At 44.6% G+C, this 27062-nt stretch overlaps 1 protein-coding gene across 1 annotated transcript in view; it reads right to left on the bottom strand.

The window, feature by feature from the left end:
* Nucleotides 1–2161: 2161 nt before the first annotated feature.
* DKKL1 (dickkopf like acrosomal protein 1) overlaps nt 2162–27062 on the bottom strand; it is a 768700-nt gene continuing 743799 nt past the window's right edge. The window contains exon 7 of the mRNA XM_069200815.1: nt 2162–3822. Coding sequence (XP_069056916.1) covers nt 3447–3822 — 376 coding nt within the window. The 3' untranslated portion in view covers nt 2162–3446. The remainder of the gene's footprint in view (nt 3823–27062) is intronic.

Below are 27062 nucleotides of genomic sequence, written 5' to 3'. Positions count from 1 at the left end.
AGGAAAGATGGAAGAAAGAAGCCAACAGTGTTGATGCATACCAACTGTGATATCACATAGTGGTGTTATTTGTTATTTATCACCCTCATGAAAGTCTGAAACAAAGATATACATTGACCTCTGCAGAATCAGCGAAAGTGTCCGTACTCTCCAACTGTTGAAGAATGTAGAAAACCATCACAGTGGTTCCATTAATTTGATATAGAGATGGTAACGTATGCTAATTGGACTTCTTTCCTCCGATCCCATGACCTAATACTATTTACCCTAGAACAATGGCCAGAAGAAAAAGCCCCTACCATTCCCAAGTGCATTCACCACAGATTGCACAGGAAGGGCTCCTGCCAATATAAATGTCCCATCCTTATAGCCAAATACTTTAAGTGTGTACAACTGATAAGCTCAGACTGTGTCTCAGTCAAAAGGTCAATAACTGAAGTTTCCATACTAAAACCGGTTTAGAAGGCTGAAAAATAATGTATTGAAATGACACCTGCTGAATAAGGTTTAGGAGAAAGGACCATATCCAGCGTATGCATGACTTTGTCAGTGCCAACTCTTACTGTTTGGTATTATTATATACTAATGAACTGGATATTAAATATTCATACAGCTAACAGCACATTTTTCTTTTCTTCCTAGTTTTTTCTTTGAGTTAAAGACTGATAGAACTGTTCGCCAAATAAACGTACACTTGTGAGTAATGTACAAGTGTAATTTACTCTTGCACTTTTGAGTGACGTTACTACTTTTGGATATTAAAAAAATCAGAGTGTAAAGTTGCTAAATAAACAGACTTGCACATCTCCACCCTCAGAAAAAGGGGTTGGAGTCAAACTAACGATTTACGTTACTACTGCCAAAAAAAGTAGTAAGTCCAGCACCACACATTTAATCAGGTGAGTTGGGGTCTAGGGTTAAGTAGCCCAGGGCCTTTTCCTCCAGCACCAGTCCACACTGGTGCACAATCTGATTAACTGTGTCCTAAATGAGGTTTTTACTCTACAAAAGTATTAACTTAATGATAGTTGAATAATGTACAAAAAACAAACGTGCCATGCTTTCCAAAATATTTTGAAAGTTATTTTATTGTTGCTTCTTTTCAACTTGATTCAAACATCACAAACAGCCAACACATGTTTTTTAACCATCTTTGTTAATGCTCACATTGATTACGTCCATAATCTTATTTTCTAATGTAGCCCAGAATGGTTGATTAAGTCCTGTGTCTTGGGTATGTTGGTTTTTACCAAAAAAACACCTTTTTCACAAACAGTTGCACCACATCCCAAAATGTTTCTAATGCAACATTCCACCATTGTGGGTAATAGAAATGGATACTGACTTTTACAGGATATTTCTGATCTCCATTGTTAATTGGTCGTTGATGTTTTCTTCATCATTCCTTGAGTTTGCATATGGTGGACCCCACATATTATGCAGTCCACATGTACAGATAAATAAGTACACACATTATTTTATATTGCAATTTATGAAGTATCTAATCTGCTTTTTTTTTTTCGCTTCTCCCATCTGAAAATTCTCTAGCTCCACCATTGACAAATTTGTAACAGTTACATTTTCGGCATTTGTTACAGCCAATCAGGAACTTCAGAAGCCTAGGAAGCCAGGCGTGTGCTGTCTCACATAATCTGATTGCATCACTGGAACTCACTAAATACGTGAGAGTTAGGGCCTGAGTACAGGTTATCAAAGATTTTGGTGTAATATGTTTGTTAAGGTCTACATCTAAGGTTAACACTTCCCAGAGTTTAACAAGACTCGTATATGAAGTCATTATCAACGCTATACATCATGATAAACCTTTTTACTCTGTCTCATTATTTTTAGATTTCTTTTTTTTTCCCACTAATTCAAGTCTTGTAATAGTCTTTGTGTTGATCTTTGATTTGTCTAATGTTCACATTTTTTTAGTTTCTTTTTTGAAATGTGTGTACTATATGAGCCACTTCTTTGGCATACTCCGCAACTGTGCATAAGGAATGTCACGTTTGTTTTCCCGAATGTATTTTTTATTTTTTACTTATGTGGGAATTAATATTTTTATTTATAACTTTAAATAATTTTTATTTAATTTAATATATTTAAATTAATTAAAATTTGAATTTAAACTTGATAGTGTGAGGCTTTTTATTTTTTTCTACATGTCAAAATAAATACATACAATGTATTTACATAAATATTTAACATAAAATATTTGTAATCATTTATTATAAATTTTAATAAGCTTTTAATTGTGCCTTTATTATAGAGAGAGCTCCACCTCTACTGTGGAGTCCCCCGATGGTAAAGTATAGGGAAAAGTAAAATAGTTTATTGAACATTATAACATATGAGTAAAAAATGTTTATGTTAAATAAAATACATTAATTTTGTATATTTATTTTAAATATGGAACAACAATGCGCCAAACTTAATTTTGAATTAAATCTTCTATTAATTTAAATATATTAAATAATTGTTTAGAGGTTTAAATTAAAAAATACATCCCCACCTACAGAAATAAAAACAAGTTTTTACTGTGCATCAATAATTAAAAAAGATATGTGTAATTAATTAAAAGTAATGTAATTATATTGTAATAAAAATGTTACATTAATATATAAGTTCAAAAAAGGTTATTAAAATGTTTTATAATTAAACAGGGTTTTATTTTTAGATGTCTTAACATTAAATAATATTTGTTTATATGTTTCACTCTTATCAATAATTCAATTCAACATTGTTTTTGATAGGGTTGTATTTTAAATCCCTATTACATTATTGTCTATGGGTAGGTGTTGCAGTTCCAGTGGTTGGCTATGTGTGGTGCTGGACTTCAAATGGAGTAATTTGGTACACGTTTGTGTCCCTTTTTGGATGTGGTAACTTTAGAAGTGGAGTTTGTGGATAGCAAAGGGCTTACTCCTTAGTGGGTAAGTGTGCATTTCTCTCTCTAAACCCCTCCTTACTCTTTTCTAAACTCCTCCCATTTAGTAATAAACATGTCCTTTCTCGAGCCGCTCCTCCGGTTCCTCCCACATTTACTTCTGAGTAGTAAACTTACATGTGTGAGGATCTTTCCATAGAAAAGAGAGGAAAGGTGGAGGAGGAGATTTACACTGAAAATAATTTTCTAGTACTTTAGTAGTATTATTGTGCCACTACTAAATATACTACAAAATGCAGTTTGTGAATAGGCCCCAGAATTTTTCGTTCATAGTTCATTTCACTATGCCAAGAAAGCGTCTTGCATATTTCCTAGAACAGTTTAAGTCATTGCTCATTTTGCTGCAAAATGAAGCTACACATAAAATATGCAATAAAAGCTGCAAAGCAACATCAACAGTCACATGAATAGAAGAGAACCAAATCAAACCTGAATGATTACAGCAAAGACAGGCATGTTTTTTTGGATTAAGACTGACTGGTTACAAAGCCAAATATTAGTAGAATCCAGGCCCAAAATATTGGCCCATCTCATTGGTCAAATGATTGAGCTCCTGAAATTCTAGCTGACTGGGACCCATATCATTCTCTATTCCAATGTCCATTGGCAGGGTCTCGTCTTCAAATCCATCTGCTAAGTCCTCACTTAGCCTCTTGATAGCGTATCTGGCCTCATTTTCGCTCTCTTCAGCGGCCTGGGGAAGGTCCACCACAGCCAGTTGGCCATCTTGAAGCTGCCAAGGCAAAGGATCTGTATAATAGTCAGATAGCTCCTCGTCCCGACGAATTATGGGGTGAAAGAATGGAGCTTTCCTGATGTCCACAAATCCTGACTTCCCTTCTTTTTTCTCACAAGTGGAGGAGGGGTTGAATCTGGATTGGGGAGAGAGTGATATGAAATAATTTAGGATAGCATCACCTTTAGGCCGTCTATTATAAAAATGTCTAATCAAAACCAATGTAGATACATACAATAAGAATTTTAAATACTCATAACTCCTTTCCCTTCCAATTCAAAAGTTGTTGATGTTGATTCAAAGCTAGTCTGAGTTATATGCAGAACACCTCCTGCTTGAGTTTATGCGCACCTAAAGATAGCCTCTAGTAACCCAGCAACATAGTCTTGACAAGTCAAATGTCTGAAGGCAAAGAGGAAGAAAATGTGCCAGTAACAGTGTCTCTCCCTCATGCAGACTGAAACCAATGTCGGGTTGCACCTGTGTTTCAGGTTTGGCAGGTACAACTTCCTGCCTCTATATTATGCAATGGAATAGTTGAAAATATCCTTAACGTGAGCAGAGAGGCTGTGAAGCAAAAGTGCTGATGTTTTGAGACCACTGCCAGGACGATGGTAAGCCTTTACACTTAAAGTAGTGGTTTAAACTCCTTAGGACAAATGTCCATGAAAATGTAATCAACATTCCTTTTGGTGGGAAGAACATGATCTTGCTCTCAACTGGCACGTTTCTGTCGCAGTATGAAATGAGCCTGGCAAAATCACTGGCTGCCATCAAAAATGTGCCAAAGAGACCTTCTTATGTCATCCAGCCAGTGTGCCAGTAATTCAAGGCTAAGTCGTTTTTTGCTTTAGGCTTCTTCCTTGTGAGGTACCAACCAGCAATTGAATACATGGTAATTAATAAGGAAATTAACAGGGAAGAAGAAGCCCATTACCCTAACGTGCACAGAGACTAAAATGTCCCAGTGACTTCCCAATACATTTCATGAAATTCTTTCTCTCCTATACCATCGCTGGACCAAAGTAATCAATCATGGTAAAAGAATAACTGTGCACTACAGCTCTCCTGCCTGATCCAACTAGGTCTCCTCTGCTATATCTGGCATTTCAAATGCTTCTACATTAGGTGAAAAAGTTACTTACCAGTAACTAAAGTTCTTCCCTGTTGGTAGCTATCACAGATTGCCATGCTTAAAGCATTCAAGCATACTGTTATATTTTAAACAATAGATGGCTTAAACATGTTTTTATGCAGTTAAATAAACTGCAGTAGTACAAGTTGAATATATACCTCATTATTTTTAGCCAAACAGCAGCCAATGAGGAAGATATGCTATCAAATGCACTTCCTCCCGAAGCCAACATACGTCTGATTTTCAAAGCATACCTGTGTAAATTTAAAAGTAATGAGAGGAATACAGGCTGGATGTAAATCAATGTAAGACGCAAAAGCTAGAGGACCATGTTTGTGTTTTACCAATCATAAAATCAAGGTTTATAACAAAAGCACCAACTGACAATTTATCTAGTGAATTAACTGTGTTACCCTTGTTCATTCCAAATCCTACGCAGTCAGAGCCAGAGACGCAATTACATTCCATTGAGGTCAAGAGGTGCTTGTTTAAAATTGTGTTTGAATAAAACAAAATCCCTCAAATCAGTTATTTGCAGGCTCTCTCGTCTCCAAACAGTGCAATGGACAGTGGTTGGCTGCATGCATCATTCTGGTCTACCCTAAGGTAGGCAGATCTGTCTCAAAACAAAAAAATCCTTACACCACAAGAGGAGTAGTAGTCATCAGCCATATTCGCAGAAGTACCCCTTCAAAATGTATCTAGAGTCACAGTATGAAAGACCAGCCACATCTCTGTCTTGCCTATACCACCATTCAGTATCTGACTCCAAGGCCCTGCAACATTTTCAGTAAAATGAGCTACTTCCAACCTCCATTATGCTCACTAATCTTGATTCAAGCTTGTGAATTTTTGAAAGATCCAACATTGAAGAAAATATTATGATTGAAGTTCTTTAACTGATAAAGCCTGTGTTTCAACCTTTCTACATGGTCGATGTAAGAAACATTGGTCAATAATGTATTTTAGATAAAAATGGACTGCCAGTTCAAAAGATTGATCTGGGCTATTTATTAGATGCGTGCTTAGTTCCCAGACTAATAGCACTTCAGTTGCTGGTGGCTATGAGCCAAAATATCTGCAGATTAACTGTAATATGTCATGTGAAAAATATTGATTACATGGTTCTCTTCTGCACCAAGAGATGGCTCCCATGCAAACTTGTACAGAAGTAGTTCTCAGTTCAGTCTAAGCCAGAATTGCTAATTAGGGTAAAATCACACCCCGTTAAACAGACACATGGGGTAAACTATTGCTCTTGCATCAAAAGCAAAAAAAAATTATCTTTAGTATATAGGTTTTAGTAAATTGGGCTCTTACCACTAATAGAAAGCTCTGGCAATGATCTGAAATGCCCTAAGAGGCAAATGTAAGCTGCCCAGGAGCCAGTCTGCCAGGTGAAGTGATGTTGGATTGTGTTGAAGGACTTTATCACAGCTCTTTGGTGGAAGAGCTAGATACACTTGTAACTTAAAAGGTGTGGTTTCGGACAGGCTTAGTAAAACTGTGTATCAGAAAGGAAGTGCTCATGCGTTGGTTCAGCATCATTAGTTCATTCAGGAGGTTGGCTATAACATTCAGGATTTACTTGAAATAGTATAGTGACAGAGCCAGTAATGTAATTTAAAATGCCTTACGTTCACCCCCAGTTGCCAACTTAACTAAAGAATACATGACCCCACCCATGCTAACGGGCTCTTGTTAGACACTATTTTCACTAACAAACCTCTGCTAAGGGTTTTAGGTCCACTATCTACTTTATGGACTGACCATTTTCTGATCCCTATGGTCCTGACAATCCCAGGTTTGACTGTACCTCCGAAAGCTTTCCTCTGGTCTCAGAAAACAAGTGAAAGCTGGATACATATCCTTAGGAACACCACACATGACCTGGGACCTAACCAACATACAGCCAACACTAATATCTCGATCTGAATAAACAAGTCCTTAGACCAAATTATCCCCAAAAAGGCAGTTACTCAAAAAAATAAAAGAAAGTTTGCCCTCTTGTATTCCCCCGAGCTGAAACCTCTCAAACAAATTTGCAAAGTTGCAAAAAGGGAATGAAGCAAGGAAGGACTATAGAGAACATAAAAAAGCTAAATATCGGGAAACAGTCAGGGCCTATCATAAAGAAACCAGGCCCAGGCTTCCTACTTTGAAAAGAGAATTAATGGGTCTGCTAACGCCCCTAGAGAGATGTTCAACGTTATGAACACATTGCTGGAACCCTCTTCCAATGGCCCGCTGTTAGACCGAGCAGCTTTTTGGCGTGTCTCCCCTGTCTTTTTGCCTTCTGACCTCCTGTTTTTATGGTGTACTGCACTCTGTTTTTGGTGTTTTATTGGCTCTGCACACTTTACCACTGCTAATCAGTGCTAAAGTGAAAGTGCTCCCTATATAAATTGTGCTGTCGATTGGTTTATACATGACTGGCATATTTGATTTACTGTTAAGTCCCTAGAAAGGTGCACTAGAGGTGCCCAGGGCCTGTAAATCAAATGCTACTAGTGGGCCTGCAGCATTGATTTTGCCACCCACATGAGTAGCCCCGTAGACATGGCTCAGACCTGCCACTGCAGTGTCTTTGTGTGCAGTTTTAAACTCACAATTCGACTTGGCAAGTATTCCCCCTTGCCAGGCCTAAACCTTCCATTTTACTACATGTAAGGCACCCCTAAGGTAGGCCCATGGGCAGGGTGCAGTGTATGTTAAAGGTGGGACATGTACTGATGTGTGTTTCATGTCTTAACAGTGAAATACTGCTAAATTCAGTCTTCTCTGTTGCAAGGCCTATCTCGCTCATAGGTTAACTCGGGCTGCCTTTAAATAACTTTAAAGTGCAGATTCCCTTAGAAAGTAGATAGAAATGTAGAGTTTGGGGTCTCTGAACTCACAATTTAAAAATACATCTTTTAGTGAAGTTGATTTTTAGATTGTTAGTTTGAAAATGACACTTTTAGAAAGTAGGCATTTTCTTGCTTAAACCATCCTGTTACTCTGCCTGTTTGTGGATTCCCTGTCTGGGTCAGTTTGATAGTTGGGCTGTTTACACATCTCCTCTAGACAGTGACACAAAGGAAGCTGGGGTGTAGCCTGCATATCCTGATAAGCTATCTGAGCTAGAGTGGAGAGAGGAGTTGCCACTTACAACTGAAAGGACTGTGCCTGCCCTCACACAATGCAGTGTCCAACCCCCCTGGTGTGTCTGGGGCCTGGCCTGGACAAGGAAGGATCTTGAAAACAACAGAGACTTTCCTTTGAAGTTTGCCAACTTCAAAGGCAGAAAGGGGTATACGTATTGGACCCAAAAACCCAGACTTTTGGAATCTTTCTGGAATCAAGAGGAACATCTCCCAAGGAGAAGAGCTGAAGGAGGAGTACTGTCCTTTTGCCAAGGGATTGGAGTAGAGCTTGCCTCCTGATGGAAGTCTCAGGGATATCAAAGACTTCAGTTTCATCTTCCTACAGCACTGGGAACTGTGTGTGTGCTGTTCAAGGAGAAAAACCACTGTGATGCCGTCAATGATGCCGCTGGCCTGCACCTTGATCTGCCGCTTCCGCATGGCCCCGCTTCGCACCGCAACCCTGGTCTCACCGATGCCATCATCGGATGACTTCACTGAGCCGCAGCTCGCACTGCAACTTGTGGATCCCGCACACCGGCATCGCCTCCTCACACTGCAGCCTGATCATCCCTGACACCGCCGCTCCTGCTGACACTGATGCCTCTGCCTGCACCGTGGCCTGTGGACACCGCTCGTGAGGAGCACGAAGCAATGTCCCCATCCGGCACCACAGCCTCAGTCCACTTACGCGAGCACCATCGACTTCAGTGGGTCCCTCTCTGCACCGTGACCTGTAGACGCTGCCCAGAGCCGTCCCGCACCTCACCGCCGACTTGGGCCTACCGCGACAGCACTTCAGCAACAACGATGATACTGCCTGCACCATGGCCTGATGATCACACCGCACGTCGCACCGCCCCACTTCACACCGCAACCCTGGTCTCACCGATGCCACTGGATGCCATCACTGAGCCGCTGCTTGCACCCTGACCTATGGGCACCGCACATCGTATCGATCCCCTTCGCAACGCAGCCCCAATGCCATCCACGCCAGTCCTCCTGACTTCATCAGCCCAGAGTTCAATCTGCAATGCGTGTGACTTCAAAGGCCCAACGACACCCACACCGACTCCGGGACCAACACTGCGAAGCCAGCAACGACGCTCTCTGGAGCTCACTACAAGTATCATGAAGCCCTGCAAATCCAAAGGTACTGTTTGCAGGTCTTCCCAACAATATAGCTGGCCCAAGACGCAGCAGCCAGCCTGAACTGTTGATTTTCTTGATCACAATGCCGTGATAGCCCCAGGTGGAGCTATCGGCTTCAAGGAACTGTATTTTTAAGTGAAACCTTACAAAATTTATATGTTTAGCACTGTATGTTGGATTTTTCTGGTTTTGGCCTCGTTGTACACAGAAAAATCTTGGCTATTTTTCTAAAACTGGTGTGGTGTCCATCTGTAGTGTTTTCACTGTGCTACTGTGTGTTATGTGCTAATGCTTTACACATTGCTTTTGAGATAAGCCTGACTGCTCATGCCAAGCTACCAAGGGAGTGAGCAGGGGTTATCTGAGCAGGTATCTCCCTTATCCTGACTAGAGTGAGGGTCCCTGTAGGAAGCTGGCTCTATATATACTATATCAAAATGAGATATAGGCCCTCATTTCGAAATTGGTGGTTCAGACCGCCATGCTGGCAGTGGCGGCTAAAGCCACCAGCCGACGGGCCGAACCGCCATATAAAGAACAGGGTGACGGCGGCCAGCAGCAGCCGTCACCCACCGTAATGCTTCTGCCGCCAGGCAGCCTGGCGGTGGGAGGAAACACCATCTGCCAGGGTAGCTGCGTTACCCTGGGGATAATGTTTCAAATGCCTCCAGCCTTTTCCTGGCGGGATGTCCCGCCAAGAAAAGGCTGGCGGAGGGGGTGCCCCTGCCCTGCCCATGCACTTTGCATGGGCAGTGCAGGGGCCCCCGTGCAGGCACCCGTCGCGCATGTCACTGCCCGATTTATGGGCAGTGACATGCGCGACGGGTGCTGCTGCACCCACCACACAACAACATTGGCGGCGCCCTCAATTTTGCAACCGTGTTCCCCGCCAGGCCGGCGGGTTTTCCAGGAGGCTGGCGGGCGATGGAAAGACCGCCAGCCCGAACACGGCAGGAATTCCCGCCGTGTTCGTAATGAGGCCCATAGTGTGCACAGAGTCCAGGGGTTCCCCAAGAGGCTTGACAGAGGCAATAATAGATAATACTAATGCTCTGTTTGTGGTAGTGTGGTCAAGCAGTTAGGCTTATCAGAGGGTAGTGTTAAGCATTTATTGTACACACACAAGCAATAAGTGAAAACACACACTCAATGACTTAACTCCAGGCCAATAGGTTTTTATATAGAAAAATATTATTTTGTTAATTTATTTCTAGAACCACCAGATTCATTTAGCAGGTAAGCACATCAAATGAAAGGTACTTTGCATAGTAATACTTAGGACTTTGAACAGATTCAATATTGTACACAGTTTTCTTTAAAATGGCAAAAAGCTATTTCAAAAGTGGACACTGCAATTTTTAACAGTTCCTGGGGGAGGTAAGTAGAGTACAGTTTCTGAGGTAAGTAACACCCTTACGGGTTCAGTCTTCGGGGCATAGTCAAGGCAACCCCAAACGCCCAGCACCAGCAACATAGGGCCGGTCAGGTGCAGAGGTCAAACAGGAGGCAAAATAACATGGGCGCCTATGGAGACAAGGGGTACTCAGGTTCCACTCTGCTTGAAGGTAAGTACCTGCATTGTCGGAGGGCTGACCGGGGGTTTTGGAGGAGTACTGGAGGGGCCCCAAGTAGGCACAAAAACCCCACAGTCAGCAGCACGGGGGCAGCAGGGTGCAGTGTGCCAACAGGGTGTTGGGTTCTCAATAGAACTCTATGGAGGGACCCGTGGGTCACTTAGGCGCTGCAGGCAGGGCACAGGGGCCTCTCGGACAAGCCCTTGACTGTTCAAGGGTGAGGGCTGCCTGCTGGTCGTTGCTGCACTGGTGGTCGGTTTCTCTCGGGCCTGGGGGCTGCGAGTGCAGTGCTTCTCCAGGGGCCAAACATCGTCCTGAGCAGTTGCGGTCAGGGGGGGTCCTCGGGATTCCCTCTGCAGACGTCATCATGGGGGTGCTGAGAGGTCATCCCAGGGTGGACACGTCATCGGAGTCACCTGGGGGTCTTCTCTGGATAGTTGGTTTCTCTGGACACGGGCCCGGGGCGTCGGGTCCAGAGTTGTTGGACTCACGCTTCTGGAGTGAGGTGAGAGTCCCTTTAAAGTTGGTTTCTTGGTCTTTTCTTTGGGCAGGTCCACTGTCCATGGGCGTTTCTTGGTCCTTGGTGATGCAGCCAGTCCCCTGGAGGCATTTCAGGGGTCGCTGGTCCTGCAGAACGAGTTCTTTTCGTGCAGCTTTTTGAAGCAGGAGACGTGCCGGTAGGGCTGGGGACGAGTCAGTTGGTGTCTCCTTCTCTTCTCTGCGCGTTTTTAGCTCAGCGGTTTGTTCATCTTTCTTGAGGTCATCAGGAAATCTGATGATCTGGGTTTAGGGTTTCCCCTAAATACTAAATTTAGGGGTGTGTTAGGGTCAGGGGGCAGTAGCCAATGGCTACTGTCCCTGAGGGTGGCTACACCCTCCTTGTGCCCACTCCCTCTGTGGAAGGGGCACATCCCTATCCCTATCGGTCCTACTCCTCCAAAGCAAGATGGGGGATTTCTCAAGGAGGAGGTCACTTCAGCTCTGGTCACCTTAGGGGTGGACCTGGCTGGTTTTCTCATTATCCCTCTGGACCTGCCACCAAAGGTGGCTGGAGTGCCCTGGGGGCATTGTAACACCAGGCCTGAGCCGTTGAGGCTCACCACCAGGTGTTGCAGTCCTTGCAGGGGGGAGGTGTAAAGCACCTCCACCCAGTGCAGGCTTTGGTTCTGGTCCCAGAGAGCACAGAGGCTCTCACTCCAGGGGGTCAGAAACTCGTCTCTCGGTGGCAGGCTGGCACAGACCAGTCAGTCCTGCACTGAAGGACTGGGTAAAATACAGGGGGCATCTCTATGATGCCCTCTGTGGCCATTTTGTAATAAATCCAACACTGGCATCAGTGTGGGTTTATTATTCTGAGAAGTTTGATACCAAACTTACCAGTATTCAGTGTAGCCATTATGGAACTGTGGAGTTAGTTTTGCCAAACTCCCAGACCATATACTTAATATGGCCACACTGCACTTACAATATCTAAGAATTGACTTAGACACAATAGGGCCATATTGCTCATGCAGCTATGCCCTCATCTGTGGTATAGTGCACCCTGCCTTAAGGCTGTAATGCCTACTAGAGGGGTGACCTATCTATGCCACAAGCAGTGTTTGGTAGGCATGGCACCTAGGGAGGGGTGCCATGTCGACTTTACCTTTTTCACTCCACCAACACACACAATGTGCAAAGCCAGTGTTCATGTGTTTGGTGAGGGGGTCCCTTAGGGTGCCATAATACATGCTGCAGCCCTTAGGGGACCCTCCTTGGTCACAGGGCCCTTGGAAGCACTGGTACCTTTTACAGGGGACATAGCTGTGTGCCAGAGGTGTGGCAAATGTAGAAACAATGGTACAGTTTAGGGAAAAAACACAGGTACTGGGGCCTGGTTAGCAGGCTCCCAGCCCATGCTCAGCCAAGTTAGCATCAGATAATAGGCAAAAAGTGTGGGGGGGTGACCATGCCAAAAGGGGTACTTTCCTACACAACCACTTCGCAAATGAAAGAGGATGAGACTAATCTTTCCCAAGATAGTCTTCATTGTCTAAGTGGAAGAACCTGGAAAGTCCATCTGCATTGGCCTGGGCAGTCCTTGGTTTGTGTTCCACTGTAAAGTGCATTCCCTGTAGGGAGATGGACAACCTCAAATGTTTAGGGTTCTCACCTTTCATCTGCACAATCCATCAGAGAGGTCTGTGGTCAGTTTGAACAATGAAATGAGTACCACACAAGTATGGTCTCAACTTCTTCAGGGACCAAACCACAGAAAAGGTCTTCCTCTCAGTGGCACTCCAACACTGTTCACTGGGGAGTAACCTCCTGCTATTATAAGCAACAGGGTGGTCCTGGTCATCATTGTTGGTTTGGGACAGGACTGCTCCCATCCAATTTTCAACGGCATCTGTGTGCACACTGAGCTGCTTAGAGTAGTCTGGAGCTTTGAGAAACTGCTGCAGAGCATATTGCCTCCTTCAGGGTGTCAAAGACTTTTTGACAAGTAACTGTCCAGTTTATTTTCTTGGGCATCTTCTTGAAGGTGAGTTCTGTGAGGGTGGGTCATGATGGATCCATAACCCTTCACAAAACTCCTGTAGTATCCAGTCAAGCCAAGGAATGCCCTGACTTGAGTCTGGGTTGTAGGAGCTTCAGAGTCCAGAATTGTCTGCATCTTGGGCTGTAAGGGTTGAACCTAGCCCCCACCTACAAAGTGGCCCAGGTATACAACTGTACTCTGCCCTATCTGGCACTTGGATGCCTTGATAGTGAGGCATGTAGATTGCAAAGCCTGAAAAACCTTCCCATGGTGGACCAGGTGATCCTGCAGGGTGAAGCTAAAGACAGCAATATCATCTAGATATGCTGACCTAAATGTGTCCAATCCAGCAAGGACTTGATTCACCAACCTTTGGAAGGTGGCGGGAGGAATTCTTTAAACAAAAGGGCATAACAGTGAGCTGATAATACCCATCAAGTGTGAAGAATGCTGTCTTTTCTTTTGTGCCATGGGAATCTGCCAGTACCCTGCAGTTAAGTCAGAATTACTAAGAAACTTAGCTACACCTAGTTTGTCTGGCTATACCATTGCTAGCTGGTGCAGTAGTAGGGGGATTACTTTTGGGACAGGCTAAATCTCCAATTTGTTATTCAGTCCATCTACAGTTGAAACACCAGGCCTTTTTGGGATCAAAGCTTTTACCTTTGTGGCCGTGATTGGATTATGAAGAGCTTCAGGGCCTACCTATCTGAGCAGGTTTTGGGACCTTTAGAAGACGCTTTACTTTATCCCTAGGAGTCTCACCCCCCTCCCCCTGAGGAGGCTTAGTAACCCCTTTGTTTTCGTAGCCCCCAGTAGAAGTCTTGGTCACCCTAATCTTGACCCAGTGTTCTGCCTTCTTTCCCAATTCTATGGGAGACATTGGACCTAGCTCTACCAGATATTGATGCATCTTTTCATTAGTGCAATTACTTAAGATGTGTTCTTTCTTAAAGAGATTATATTGCCCATTATAACGAACCAACCGTCTAGTGTTTTCATTGAGTAGTCTATGAAGGCAATCCAGGACTGGCTCGAGGTTTTGTGAAGCCCCCCCCCCGATTCTAATCCTATATTCCTCAGCGGTGAGCCCAAAGCCCTTAATCAGGGTAGCCTTCATGAGGTCATAGGACTCAACATCTGCTCCAGTGAGTGTGAGGAGTTTATCCCTTCACTTACCAGTGAATAGTTCCCAAAGGAGTGCTCCCCAATAAGGCTTTTTCACATTTCTCACTCCACAGGCCCCTTCAAAGGCTGTGAACCATTTGGTGATATCATCACCATCCTCACACTTGAGGACAATCCCTTTTAGGATCCTAGTGGCATACAATTGCTCTCTGTCCGTAGATATTATATTATGTTGCTGCCACCATTAATCGGTGCTAGGCCACTTTCTGCTCTCTCTCTCTCTATAGCTAGGAGTCTATCTTCCAAAGCTATTATTTTGGCCATCCTTGCTAAAAGGATGCCCTCTTCATTGAGACTGACCCAACTTTGTGAGGTCTAGGTGCTGTGAGTACTATCCTTGGAGTTAGGGGAACAGGGACCTTGTCTTCCCTAGTTAGGTTACGAGGAGGGAGTTGTCCTTTTCCCTAACTTTCTCTTCTGAGGGGACGTCATCCTCCTGAGAAGGGTGTTCCTTTGTGTACTCTACCAAGAGCTCCTGGAGCTGGACCTTGGTAGGGTTGGAACCAGTTTTAATCTTTTTGAGACTGCAGAGAGACCTTAGCTCTCTCATCTTGAGATGGAGGTAAGGGGTCAGGTCGAGCTCCACAACCATGTTCTTTGAGTTACTCATTATTTTACTAAAGTTGGGGATTATTTTTAGGAACTAAACTACTTCTAGATACTTTACCCCTAGCTACAGCAACTTTTAAAAATTTTAAAGAAATGCTAAAAGGGACTTAACCAAGGCTCTAGCAAGACTTTAAAACATGTGCAAGAATTGTCAATTCAAAAATCTATTGAATCTAAAGGCAATTTTGGAATTTAGTTGTGTGATCAGATGACGGCTGAGTAGTCCAGCAAATGCAAAGACCCCACCGCTGATCCATCAATGTAGGAAGCTGGCTCTGTATAGAGTATACCAAAGTAAGGTATAGTGTGCACAGCGTCCAGTGGATCCCCAGAGGCTTTACAGAGGCCAAAGTAATGAATGAATGAATAATCTTTATTGTACAGTTAATAAAAACCATTACAAAAGTGTGCCGCATGTTGCCTGCATAAAATCAAAATTTAACATATAAAAATGCATTAAAATTACAATTCTTAAACAAAAAATACAGTTTAAGGAAGATTTTATCTATGACCGTAGTCTTTAATTAGTCCCCCTCCTGACCACATCATTCTATTCACTCCTTTCCTAAAATTTTCGTCTCTGCCCTCTTTAAAATTTTCACCATACGGCAGTTCAGGATTGGGTCGTCTGGTTTTAAGCAGTCTATTGCGGCTTGTCTGCATGTCCTTATATCACATTGATTAAAAAGCAATTTTAGCAAGCATTTCCTTTCTTGCACTAGGGCCGGGCACAGACATAAGAGGTGTATTTAATTCCTCTTCCCCTTATTGCATAAGCTACAACTCTCATTTGAGCTCACCCTCCCCACTGGGTAGTCATTATTATCGCCAGGTAACGTCCTAAGTCGAAAATGCAAAAATTATATTAGGACAGAGGACCAGCCTTCTTCAAAATAGAGCTGATGTCGAAGGAGTTTATAATCATTTAACACCCCCATGCATGAGATCTTTTCGATAATATTTATTTATCCTTCAATAAGGATAGCATCTTAGTTTTATTGTTTACTACCCCTTTGAAATATTCTACAGATGTGTTACTTTCCCAGCTTTCATGGAGGCCTAAATCATTGATTGCTTTGTCCAGTGCGCAGTAGGATGCTCACTATTTCTTTGGCGTTCTTTCCACAAAACCTAACACAGGTCATTCCTCTTGTTTGTTTTTATTCTGTACCAAGTTTTCGTGTAAGCCCCTTTTCTAGCTATTGTCTGGTTTATTAGCCCAAACTCCAAACATATTTGTGCTGGCGATCCATTTGGAGGGAAGCGAAATAGGTGTATATATGTTCTTATTATACTTATATTTAGACATAGTACATCGCGCCCTCACAGTGCAACACTGCCATACGTTAAACTAGGTGCCAATTTCACTGATATCACCCTTAATAAAGGTAAAATGCTAAGGCTGTTCAAGATTCTTTTTAGGGTTGAGAGGGCTATACGCAATGTTAGACCTTTCCTTTTTAACTCCTCCCTATGTTGGGTAAAGCATCCCTGTTCATCAAACCGTACTCCCAGGTAGCAATAGGATTGGACTAACTCCACTTGTTCTCCATTCATATACCATCTATGTTTTTTATTTATCCTCTGGCTACATTCCATTATCTTGGTCTTTTCTAAATTTACTGTCAGACCATTTTCCTTTGAGTAGTTTGATAGCCTTCCCAGTAAGCTTTGCAGCCGGATCTGCGTTTGACCTATTAGAACAACATTGTCTGCATATAGCAGATTAGATATAAATATCTGGCCTAGTCTCTGTGCATGTAAGTTTACTACTTTTAGATCTTGTGATAGGTCTGATAGGAACAGACTAAAAAGATAGGGTGTTAGGACACAGCCTTGCTTCAGTCCTTGAAAGGTATCTATTTTTCTTGACAAGACAGACGCATCTCCTATCCGTATCCTCACCCAAGTGACTGGATGGAATGCCCAATGCTGTGAGCTTACTCCATAGTAAATATTGAATCACAGAGTTGAAGGCTGATTTAAAGTCGACAAGCAAAGGTACATTGGTAACTTCTTTAGGGTTTGTTTATCCATTAACAAGGATAATGCTAATATATTTGCTTCTGTTCCTACTCCTTGTGTGAGTCCAGTTTGATTTAGTGGGACAATCTTTCTATCCATTGCCCATTCTCGTAGTTCACTTAGTAGTAGGCTAGCAAAATACTTTGCTTCTATCTCTTGTAGCGTTATCAACCGATACTTTTCAGGTGCCTCTCTATCACCTTTCTTATATATGGGGTTTATTATAGATCCCCACCATGAATCTGGCACTATCTGCTGTTGTAGCACACAGTAATAAACTGTAGCTAATATTGGTATCCATAAGTCTATGTTTGACTCATACAGAGCTTGAGGAAGCCCATTTGGTCCTGGAGCACCATCCTTCCTGGACTTTAATACTATTTTACTTATTTGATTCTCCGGAAAACTGTCTATAATGCTGCCTTTGATTCCTAAGCCCCCCTTCCCGATGTTCTCAATTATAGGCTTTTCCTCTCTAAGCCCAATTACTGATGGTTTAAATATTGCATTTAAAAATTGTACCCATGTTCTGTTATGTTGGAATTAACTACTGGTCTTTGTGAGCAATTTATTCCATTTACAGCTTTTCAGAACTGCCTTGCATTTTTTTGTTTCACCAAATATAATATCTTTGCCCAGAAATCATCATTTCTTTCCCTTTTCTCTTCCCATACCAGTCTTTGCAACCTCTTATTTACTCTACGGAAAGTATGATGTAGATTTCTACTTTGTGGGTCTTTCCTAATTTTCCTTTGCAGTTTGTTCCTTTCTTTTCGTAGCTTCTGAACAGATATGAATAGTTTTATTCTTCCCTGGTTTGCCTCCACTAGCTATTCTCGAGGGCCCTTATGGGGCCTCTTTGTAGCTCCTTTTTCTATTATTCTATTAAGGAAGTTACATTACCCCACTGTTTGTATGTATTGCCATATCCACTTACTACGGTTTCTTTTACTAAACTTTCAGCTATCTTCTTTATTGCAGTGTTCACTTCACTAGACCATATTAGCCTTCAATAGTTTATTGTCGTATCTTCCCCTGCCCACACAGGTTCCTGTTGGTGATACTGTATTTGTGCTGAAAGCACAAATCTTTGCTGTCCATGATCACTACTTGATGTTTTATTTATACTAAAGGATTTTATCCTATCCCAAAGAGTTAACGTTACCATTGTGTAATCTATTATGGAGCATGCAGTTGGGGAACAATAGGTCCACAATGGTGGGGTGTCTGATTGAAATCTCCCATTTAGGGTTCTCATACCTAGGGACTCTAAGTCCTGTATTAAGGCGTTTGCCCTTTTATCAAATGTTTTTTCAAGGGGTCCCTGTTCATTTGGGGGGAACTGGCCATATGTAATCTTGCTGGATTACTTGTTCTTCGTGCTCAGAAATATGCATCAAATCCATTTAAAAAAATCTCCCCTTATTATTATATCTGGTAAATGTGGTTCCTGTAACACATCCATTATAACCTCACATAGTTCAAGAACTATTGTAAACTTTATTTTTTCATTTGGGGGAATATACACATTCATTATATATAAGGGAGTGTTTGTATCATCTATCCAATTATTCAGTTTAAGTACCAGGATGTAATTATTTATTATGGGTACCTGGACTGCTTCTATTCTTAGCGCTATTTCTATAAAAATTGCTAAGCCTCCTTTTGGTCTGCCCTGTTTTTTTGCTTTAATTGCCGGTCTGTAATGTCCTGCATACCCTACTATATCAAACGCTTCAATCACCCATGTTTCCTGGAGGCATATTATTTGGCTTCCTTTTAGCAACAAGGCTATATCTTTCTTCATGGCTCTGTTGATGTTCTATGAGCTAATGACTAAAACGGCATGCCGTCTATTTGCCTCATTATACCCATTGGTTCATGTCCTACATTTTCCGTGTAGTGTATAGGTCTTTCCTTTTCCTCTAGGTTGTGTGGTTGTTGACTCTCCTCTGGCTTTTCTGTCCTTCCTGTCACGTTTTCAAGATCTGAGTAAAATTGATCCCAATCCCCCCATTGTTGGGTTGTCTTATCACAAACGGTTCAGGATACATGTCTTTTGGGGGTAAGGATAATTGCATCCCTCAGGCTGCAAAAATAGCTTTTTCTCTCATCACTGACTGAGCCAGTAAGCTATTTTGAAAAGAAGCCATGGCGGCTTCCTGCACCCTCCCTTCTGTTTGGGTCAGAAATTCAATGAAGCTATATTATTTCATGTTATTTTTAACAGTGATGGGATTGCATGCAGTAGATTCAATATGTTACCCCTGTTCAAAATGTCTTGTGCGCCTCTAGACTTATATATTGGTGTAAAAAATAGTTTATTTGATAAATTCAGGCTTTCTATGTCAGTGTTCCAGTCTTCCATTTCCATTCTTCTCCGTTGACCGTTTGTCCCAAATCATTTTGCCAGTTTCATACTTCCTTCATCTTCATGCCCGGTAGTCAGCACTTCATATCTTTCCCAATTTACACTTTGTACTTGTGATACATAGTCATTTATACACGTGACTTGCAAAATCCTTTCCTTGTTGTTCACCTCGCTGTTTATCTGCTGATGTTAATATTGATTCCTTGGTTTCCTGTAGTTCCCATACTCTTAGAAGCTTAAACTTGCTGCTGTCTTTGGGGACTCTGTTTGGAGACTATGTTATCCCCGTCAGAGGGAATTGTGATTGGAGGCTGCTCTGCTTTCATTATGTTCTTTGCAAAACTAGTTCCCTTAGTTGATTTTACATCTACGATCTTTCCAGCATTATCCTCTTTGCTCCTCTCGTGCCTCTACAGAGGCCAAAGTAGATAATACTAATGCTCTTCTTTGTGGTAGTGTAGGTGAGCAGTTAGGCTTATCAGAGGGTAGTGCTAAGCATGTGTTGTACACACACACAGTCAAAAAATGAGGCACACACTCAATGACTATTTATAATTTTCAAGGTATTCACTGTTGATAAGACATTGTTTCCAGGACGGGTGCATTTTATCCAGGAAGGAGTTTCTTGGTCCTTTAGGTGCAGGTCAGTCCTCTGAGTCCTCAGAGGTCGCTGGCCCCGCTGCATAGGATAAACTTAAAAGTGATACATTGTATCGAGGATCACAGAGACTCACCCTGCAGGAGGCCACGCATCGTCATCCTCTGCGCCCAAAGGCGCATAAAAGAAAGTCTGCGGCGGTGACTGACAAGTGGAGCTAACATGACGGACATGTATTAATGGAGCTCCGCTACATTCTGCAACTTCAGTGATGACTATGCTCTGCAACATTGCTTCTCCAGCTCCTTCCAGCAACTACAACATTTTCCTGGCTGTGCATCCTCTGAGGGCGATGAGTCTTCAGCCTGCACAAGAAGTAAGAAGGAATTTCCCTTGAAGTGAAGGAACCACTCCCCTGCATCCGTAGGCACCAACTGTAACGACGGCTGGCTGCATGGATCTTTTCTCCTCCAGAGCTGTGTGGATCCTGCATCACAGGTGGTGGTCTGGTGTGGTCACCTTGGTCCTCTCTACCAGCTATCCAACTTGGGAGACGTATGCCCTTGCCTCTCCTTGCAGGACAGTACCCGTGTGCACAGTGACTCTTGCAGTTACCAAGGCTTGTTTGTTCCTCCTCCAAAGGATCTTCAGGCTCCGTGTAGCTCCGGCCTCCAGCACTTCTTCCTGCAACACACAGTCTCCTGCCTGCTGCTCCAGCGACGTGGGATACTTCTTCAGGTGTGCTGAGTGGGCGTCACTGTGACTTCTGTGCCTGCTGCCAGTGGGTTGCCCATGGGGGCTGCCTCCTCTTCGTGTGACTCTCCCAGCTGCTGCGGGTCACCCCGAACTCCCCTCCTTAGGTCGAGTCCCCTGGACCTTGCTGGTCCTCTTCAGCCTTGCAAAACCGTCTTCTCCAAATCTTGTATTTGCCAAGGCCTGTTGGTGGTTTTCCAGCACCACTGACAGACTGCATCTCGACCACCGATATGGGATATTACTTCAATCACTCCTGGGACTCCTGTTTTGCACTGCTGACCTTTTTCGTCCACTGTCGACCTGGTTCTGGATCCATAGAAGGGTAGGTAGTGGCTCCTGCTACAACTGGACACTCCAAGTTCAACTGGACTTGGTCCCCGTCCTCTGCAGGATCCATTTGGGTTCTTCCAGTCTTGGTTGGCCCTTGCACAATCCTTTTCCAAAGTCCTCCTGTTGGGTTTGGGGAAAACCAAGTGCTTACCTCTTCTCTCCTGGTCACTGGGGGGCACCCTGGTACTTACCTTTTGGGGTTCCTATTTCCTCCAGTTCCCTTCTCCTGATTTCACATCCTTTGGTGGGGGACTGCTTTCACCTTCCACTTTCTTAATATAAGGTTTGGTCCCCTCCAGGACACTCACTATTTGTTGTTGCTTTTAACAATGCATGTTTCTTTCTATGCTAGTTACTGATTTCTATTGTGTACATAATAGTGTGTTTACTTACCTCCAGTTGAGGTATTGCCTATACAGTATCTTAGTATTTGTGTTACTATAAAGTACCTTTATTTTTGTAACACTGGTTCTTTCATGTGTGTGAGTGCTGTGTGACTGTAGTGGTATTGCATAAGCTTTGCATGTCTCCTAGATACGTCTTGGCTGCTCATCCACAGCTACCTCTAGAGAGCCCTGGCTTCCTAGACAATGCCTACACTTCACTAATAGGCGATACCCGAACCTGGTATAAGGTGATAAAACCATAGGATCTCACCACACACCAGGCCAGCTTCCTACACCCACATTAAGAGTAACCCTGTATGTTCTGCATTGCTGCTGCTCTACAAGACCCCCTTGTGTGCTGTGTTAGTCGTAGAACTTTGCCAACTGCCTATCTGTGAATATCCCTCCACTGTAGTCGCCTCGGTCTCCTGTATGTGATACCTGGCTCCTACTGTGGGGACTATGCAGCCTCCTGGCTATACAGTAGGTGGTGACTCTTGAACTACAGTTAGAGGGGGAAATATTGCGCTGAGGACTATTGCGCTGGAGCCATCCTTGAAGTTCTGGGTGCACCTACCTCTTCACTGAACACTCTGATCTGTTTCGTGTGCCCTGATGTATGACGGGCAACACCTTTGGATGGGAGGCGTCTGAGCTAGTCATGCTGTGGTGTGGGTACCTCACTGGGCACCCATTCAACAAATGCTGCTGCACCTCCACACATGTGGCTGACTACTGCACCAGACAGCGTGGTAGATCTGGAAATGGTTTGCCAGCATGATGCGGGCCAGCTGGCTCCTTCTGAGTCCCAGACACCCATGCCAAAAATGCATTCTCTGTCGCCTACTCAAGTCCACACGGCACACTCTAATACATTGGAGGAATAACTGGATGTAGTGCTGTTGGTGATGGAAAACTCGAGGACCTCATTAGAGTCCAAAATAGACACGGTTGCTTCCGATCTCAGCCTTCTGCACGCTGACCATAGACAAATTGCAGATAGAGTAGTGACAGCGGATTAAACTATTGTAACTCTACAACCCAAGGCACACAGTTTGGAATCCTCCTTGCAAGCGTTAACAGATAAGAGTGTGTGTACTGGAACAGAGAGCAATGGATGCGGAAGTCAGATCCCGCAGAAATAATATCCAAATGGTGGGATTGCCAGAGGGTGCTGAGGGTCAGGACATGGTGTGATATCTGGAGGACTGGATATGAGACACTTTTCCCCCAGGCAATTCTACTCCATTGAGAGGGCACATCATGTCCCTGCACATAGGCCCCTGCCCGGTGCCAACTCACACCTGATGGTGGTACGATTCAGAATGTAGGTAAGTACATAAATTGTAAGGTACTTCACACAGGTAAGTATGGAACTTTGAATTAAAACAGTAATGTACACAGTTTTGGCAAAAATGGCAATACACTATTTTAAAAGTAGACACAGTGCAAAAATCAACTGTTCCTGGGGAGGTAAGTATTGGTTATTTTCTAAGGTAAGTAAAGCACTTACAAGTTTAGTCTCCTAGGCATAGGCAGCCCACCGTTGGGGGCTCAAGTCATCACCAAACACCCTGCACCAGCAACACAGGGCCGGTCACTTGCAGAGGTCAAAGTAGGGCCCAAATAGCATAGGCGCCTATGGAGAACAGGGGTGCTCCGGTTCCAGTCAGCTAGCAGGTAAGTACCTGCGTCCTTGGGGAGCAGACCAGGGAGGTTTTGTAGAGCACTGGGGGTGGTCCCAAACAGGCACACAAAATACACCCTCAGCGGCACAGGGGCAGCCGGGTGCAGTGTGTGAAGTAGGTGTCGGGATTCAGATAGGAATCAATGGAGGGACCCGGTGGTCACTCTGGCCATGCAGGCAGGGCACAGGGGGGCTTCTTGGGCCAGCCACCAACTGGGCACAAATGAGGGCCACCTGCTGGTCACTCCTGCACCAGTAGTTGGTTCCTCTCGGGCCTGAGGGCTGTGGGTCCCGAGCTTCTTCCAGGCGTCAGGTTCCTTTGTTACCGGGCAGTCGCAGTCAGTGGGGAGCCTCTGAATCCTCTCTGCAGGTGTCGCTGTGGGGGTGCAGGGAGGTCAACTTAGGGTGTCCATGTCGTTGGAGTCACCTGGGGGTCCTCTCTGCAGTGTTGGTTCTTCTGGACACGAGCCGGGGGCGTCGAGTGCAGTGTGGAGACTCACGCTTCCGGAGTGAGGCTGGAGTCTCTTTAAAGATGGTTTCTTTGTTGCAGTTTTTGAAAAAGCCGCTATCCACAGGAGTTTCTTGGTCCTTTAGGTGCAGGTCAGTCCTCTGAGTCCTCAGAGGTCGCTGGTCCCACTGGATGCGTCATTGTGCAGGTTCTCTGAGTCTGGGACAGGCCGGTAGGGCTAGGGCCAAGTCAGTTGTTGTCTCCATCGTCTCTGCAGGGCTTTCAGGTCAGCAGTCCTTCTTCTTGTTTCAGGGATCTCATTTCCTGGGTTCATGGTCACCCCTAAATACTCAATTTAGGGGGTGTGTTTAGGTCTGGGGGGGCTATAGCCAATGGCTACTGTCCTTGAGGATGGCTACAACCTCTTTGTGCCTTCTCCCTGCGTGGAGGGGGCACATCCCTAATCTATTGGGGGGAATCCTCCAAAATAAGATGGAGGATTTTCCAAGGAGGGGTCACTTTAGCTCTGGTCACCTTAGGGGTGGACCTGGCTGAGGGGGTGACTCGTTATCTCCCCGGACTTGCCACCAAAAGTGGGGGCTGTGTCCGGGGGGAGCGGGCATCTCCACTAGCTGTAGTGCCCTGGGGCACTGTAACACAAAGCCTGAACCTTTGAGGCTCACTGCTAGGTGTTACAGATCCTGCAGGGGAGGTGTGACGCATCTCCACCAAGCGCAGGCTTTGTTTCTGGCCCCAGAGAGCACAAAGGCTCTCACCCCAGGGGGTCAGAAACTCGTCTCAGTGCAGGCTGGCACAGACCAGTCAGTCCTGCACTGAAGGATTGGGTAAAATACAGGGGGCACCTCCCTCTGTGTACATTTTATAATAAATCCAGCACTGGCATCAGTGTGGGTTTATTATTCTGAGAAGTTTAATACCAAACTTCCCAGTGTTCAGTGTAGCCATTATGGAACTGTGGAGTTCGTTTTGACAAACTCCCAGACCATATACTTAATATGGCTACCCTGCACTTACAATGTCTAAGAATGGACTTAGAAACTGTAGGGGCATAGTGATCATGCAGCTATGCCCTCACCTGTGGTATAGTGCACCCTGCCTTAGGGCTGTAAGGCCTGCTAGAGGGGTGACCTACCTATGCACAGGCAGTGGGTTGTGGGCATGGCACCCTCAGGGGGATGCCATGTCGACTTTGCCTTTTTCTCCTCACTCACACATACAATCAGCAATGGCAATGTGCATGTGTTAGGAGAGGGGTCCCTTAGGGTGGCATAACACATGCTGCAGCCCTTAGGGACCTTCCCTGGTCACAGGGCCCTTGGTACCACTGGTACCTTTTTGCAAGGGATTCATCTGGGTGCCATAGGTGTGGCAATTGTGGAAACAATGGTACATTTTTAGTAAAAGAACACTGGCGCTGGGGCCTGGTTAGCAGGGTCCCGGCACACTTCTTAGTCAAGTCAGCATCAATATCAGGCAAAAAGTGGGGGGGTAATTGCAACAAGGAGCCATTTTCCTACACAAACCCCCCAGCGTACAGGCCAGGAGACTCAGCCAACGCTGGGAGAGTTTTCCTAGTCTGTCAGGCGAGGAAGAGTAGGGAAAACAGACTGGTTTGTTGCAGGGCCTACTCTGCCTTACATCCTCCTGTTCAGGTCATTCCCTCTGGGGAACTGACCCACTTCCACAGTGCTAGGACCCAGTCTGAATTGCTTCTTGTCTGTGTTTTTAATGTCTTCACCCATTCCCTCTATTTTGGGGTTAGCGGTATCCACCTCTGCTAATCTTATCTTAGCCAGAGTCACCCCTAGCTTACCCAAAGAGGTTATCCATAGCTGGAGTAACCCCACCATGACCAACAGGGTCAGGGGGCCTAACTTGCTATTTGGCATGGGGCCAGACCACCATGCCCAGGACAGTGCAGCCATAAAGGCTAACACCAAGCAGAGGCCACTGACAGCTGTCAGTGCCCAGAAGCACACCTTTAGCTTTTTACCAACAAGGGAAGTGGCTACGTTACAGGCTTCTTTTGGTTCAGGGTGCCTGTCTGCTGTGGTAGAGTGGGGGGTTACTACATCTTGTAGAAAACACCCTTCTTCCACTCTTTCTTCTGTTAGCTGAGGAGCCACCCACTCATGCTTAACAGTTGTCCGACTAGCCAGGACTTCTTGTTGGTCAGGTTGGACTTTACCAGAGCCACTTTTGGAGTTCTCCCCTACTGGAGCAGAATCTCCTTGGCTTGCTGGAACCTTGTCTAAAGGTTGTACACCTTTCCTGCACTGTTTTCTTTCCTTTTTCTTCTGGGGCCTACTTGCAGGTACTGCAGGGGGAGCACCTCCAGAATACTTGGGAGAGGATTGGCACTGGACCAGTTCCTCTCTTGGGCTCTGACCAACCTCTGGGTGGTCATTTCCAAGGAGACAATCAAGGTGGAGGTCTGAACTGACTATCACCCTTCTCCAGCTAAAAGTCCCACCCACTTCTAGGGGCACTAAAGCCACAGGCCTATCAGTGACCTTGTCTGGGCTAACCCTTACTCTGGCAGTCTCACCTGGGATGTACTGGATTGAGAGCACTAGCCTGTCTTGTACAATAGTGTGACTGGCACAAGTGTCTCTCAGGGCAGGGGCTGGGATTCTATTCACCAATAGGTGTGGAAGTGTATACTTCCCTCTGGAATCTCCAACTCACCTGTTGGGCTCTTTTCCAGTTGAAGGCTATGAGGACCTCCTCACCTGAGGAGTCATCCCCGATGGCTACAATGGTCACCCCTTGGATTTTGCTTGGGGGTTTGTTTTTGGGACAAGAAGGGTCCTTGGTGTGGTGCCCTGTCAGTCTACAGTTGTGGCACCATGCCTTAGTGGCATCCCAGTTCTTACCCTGGTACCCACCTTTGTTTTGGGTTGTGTCTTGGTGCCCACCAACCTGGACAGGTTTTTGGGGGCCTACAGAGGACTCTCTATCTTTATTTCTAGTGTCACCCACTTTCTCCTAGGGGGGATTTGTAAACCCCTTTTGTCTGTTCACTCCCAGTGGAGGTTTTGGTTACCCTAGTCTTGACCCAGTGGTCTGCCTTCTTTCCCAATTCTTGGGGAGAAACTGGACCTAGGTCTACCAGATATTGATGCAACTTTTAATTGAAGCAGTTACTTAAAATGTGTTCTTTCATAAACAAAGTATAAAGCCCATCATAGTCATGCACTTCATTTCCAGTTACCTAGCCATCCAGTGTTTTCACTGAGTAGTCTACAAAATCAACCCAGGACTGGTTTAAGGTTTTGTGAACCCCCTGAGCCTAATTCTGTACTCCTCAGTTAAGAATACAAAGCCCTCAATCAGGGTAGCCTTCATGAGGTCATAGGATTCTGCATCTTTACCAGACAGTGTGAGGAGTCTATCCCTGCACTTCCCAGTGAACATTTCCCAAAGGAGATCTCCCCAGTGAGATCTGCT

The sequence above is a fragment of the Pleurodeles waltl genome, chromosome 7, assembly GCF_031143425.1.
Source record: "Pleurodeles waltl isolate 20211129_DDA chromosome 7, aPleWal1.hap1.20221129, whole genome shotgun sequence".
NCBI classification, from domain to species: domain Eukaryota; kingdom Metazoa; phylum Chordata; class Amphibia; order Caudata; family Salamandridae; genus Pleurodeles; species Pleurodeles waltl.
The sequence above is the reverse complement of the archived record's forward strand: the minus strand, read 5'-3'. Positions and strand labels throughout refer to the sequence as shown.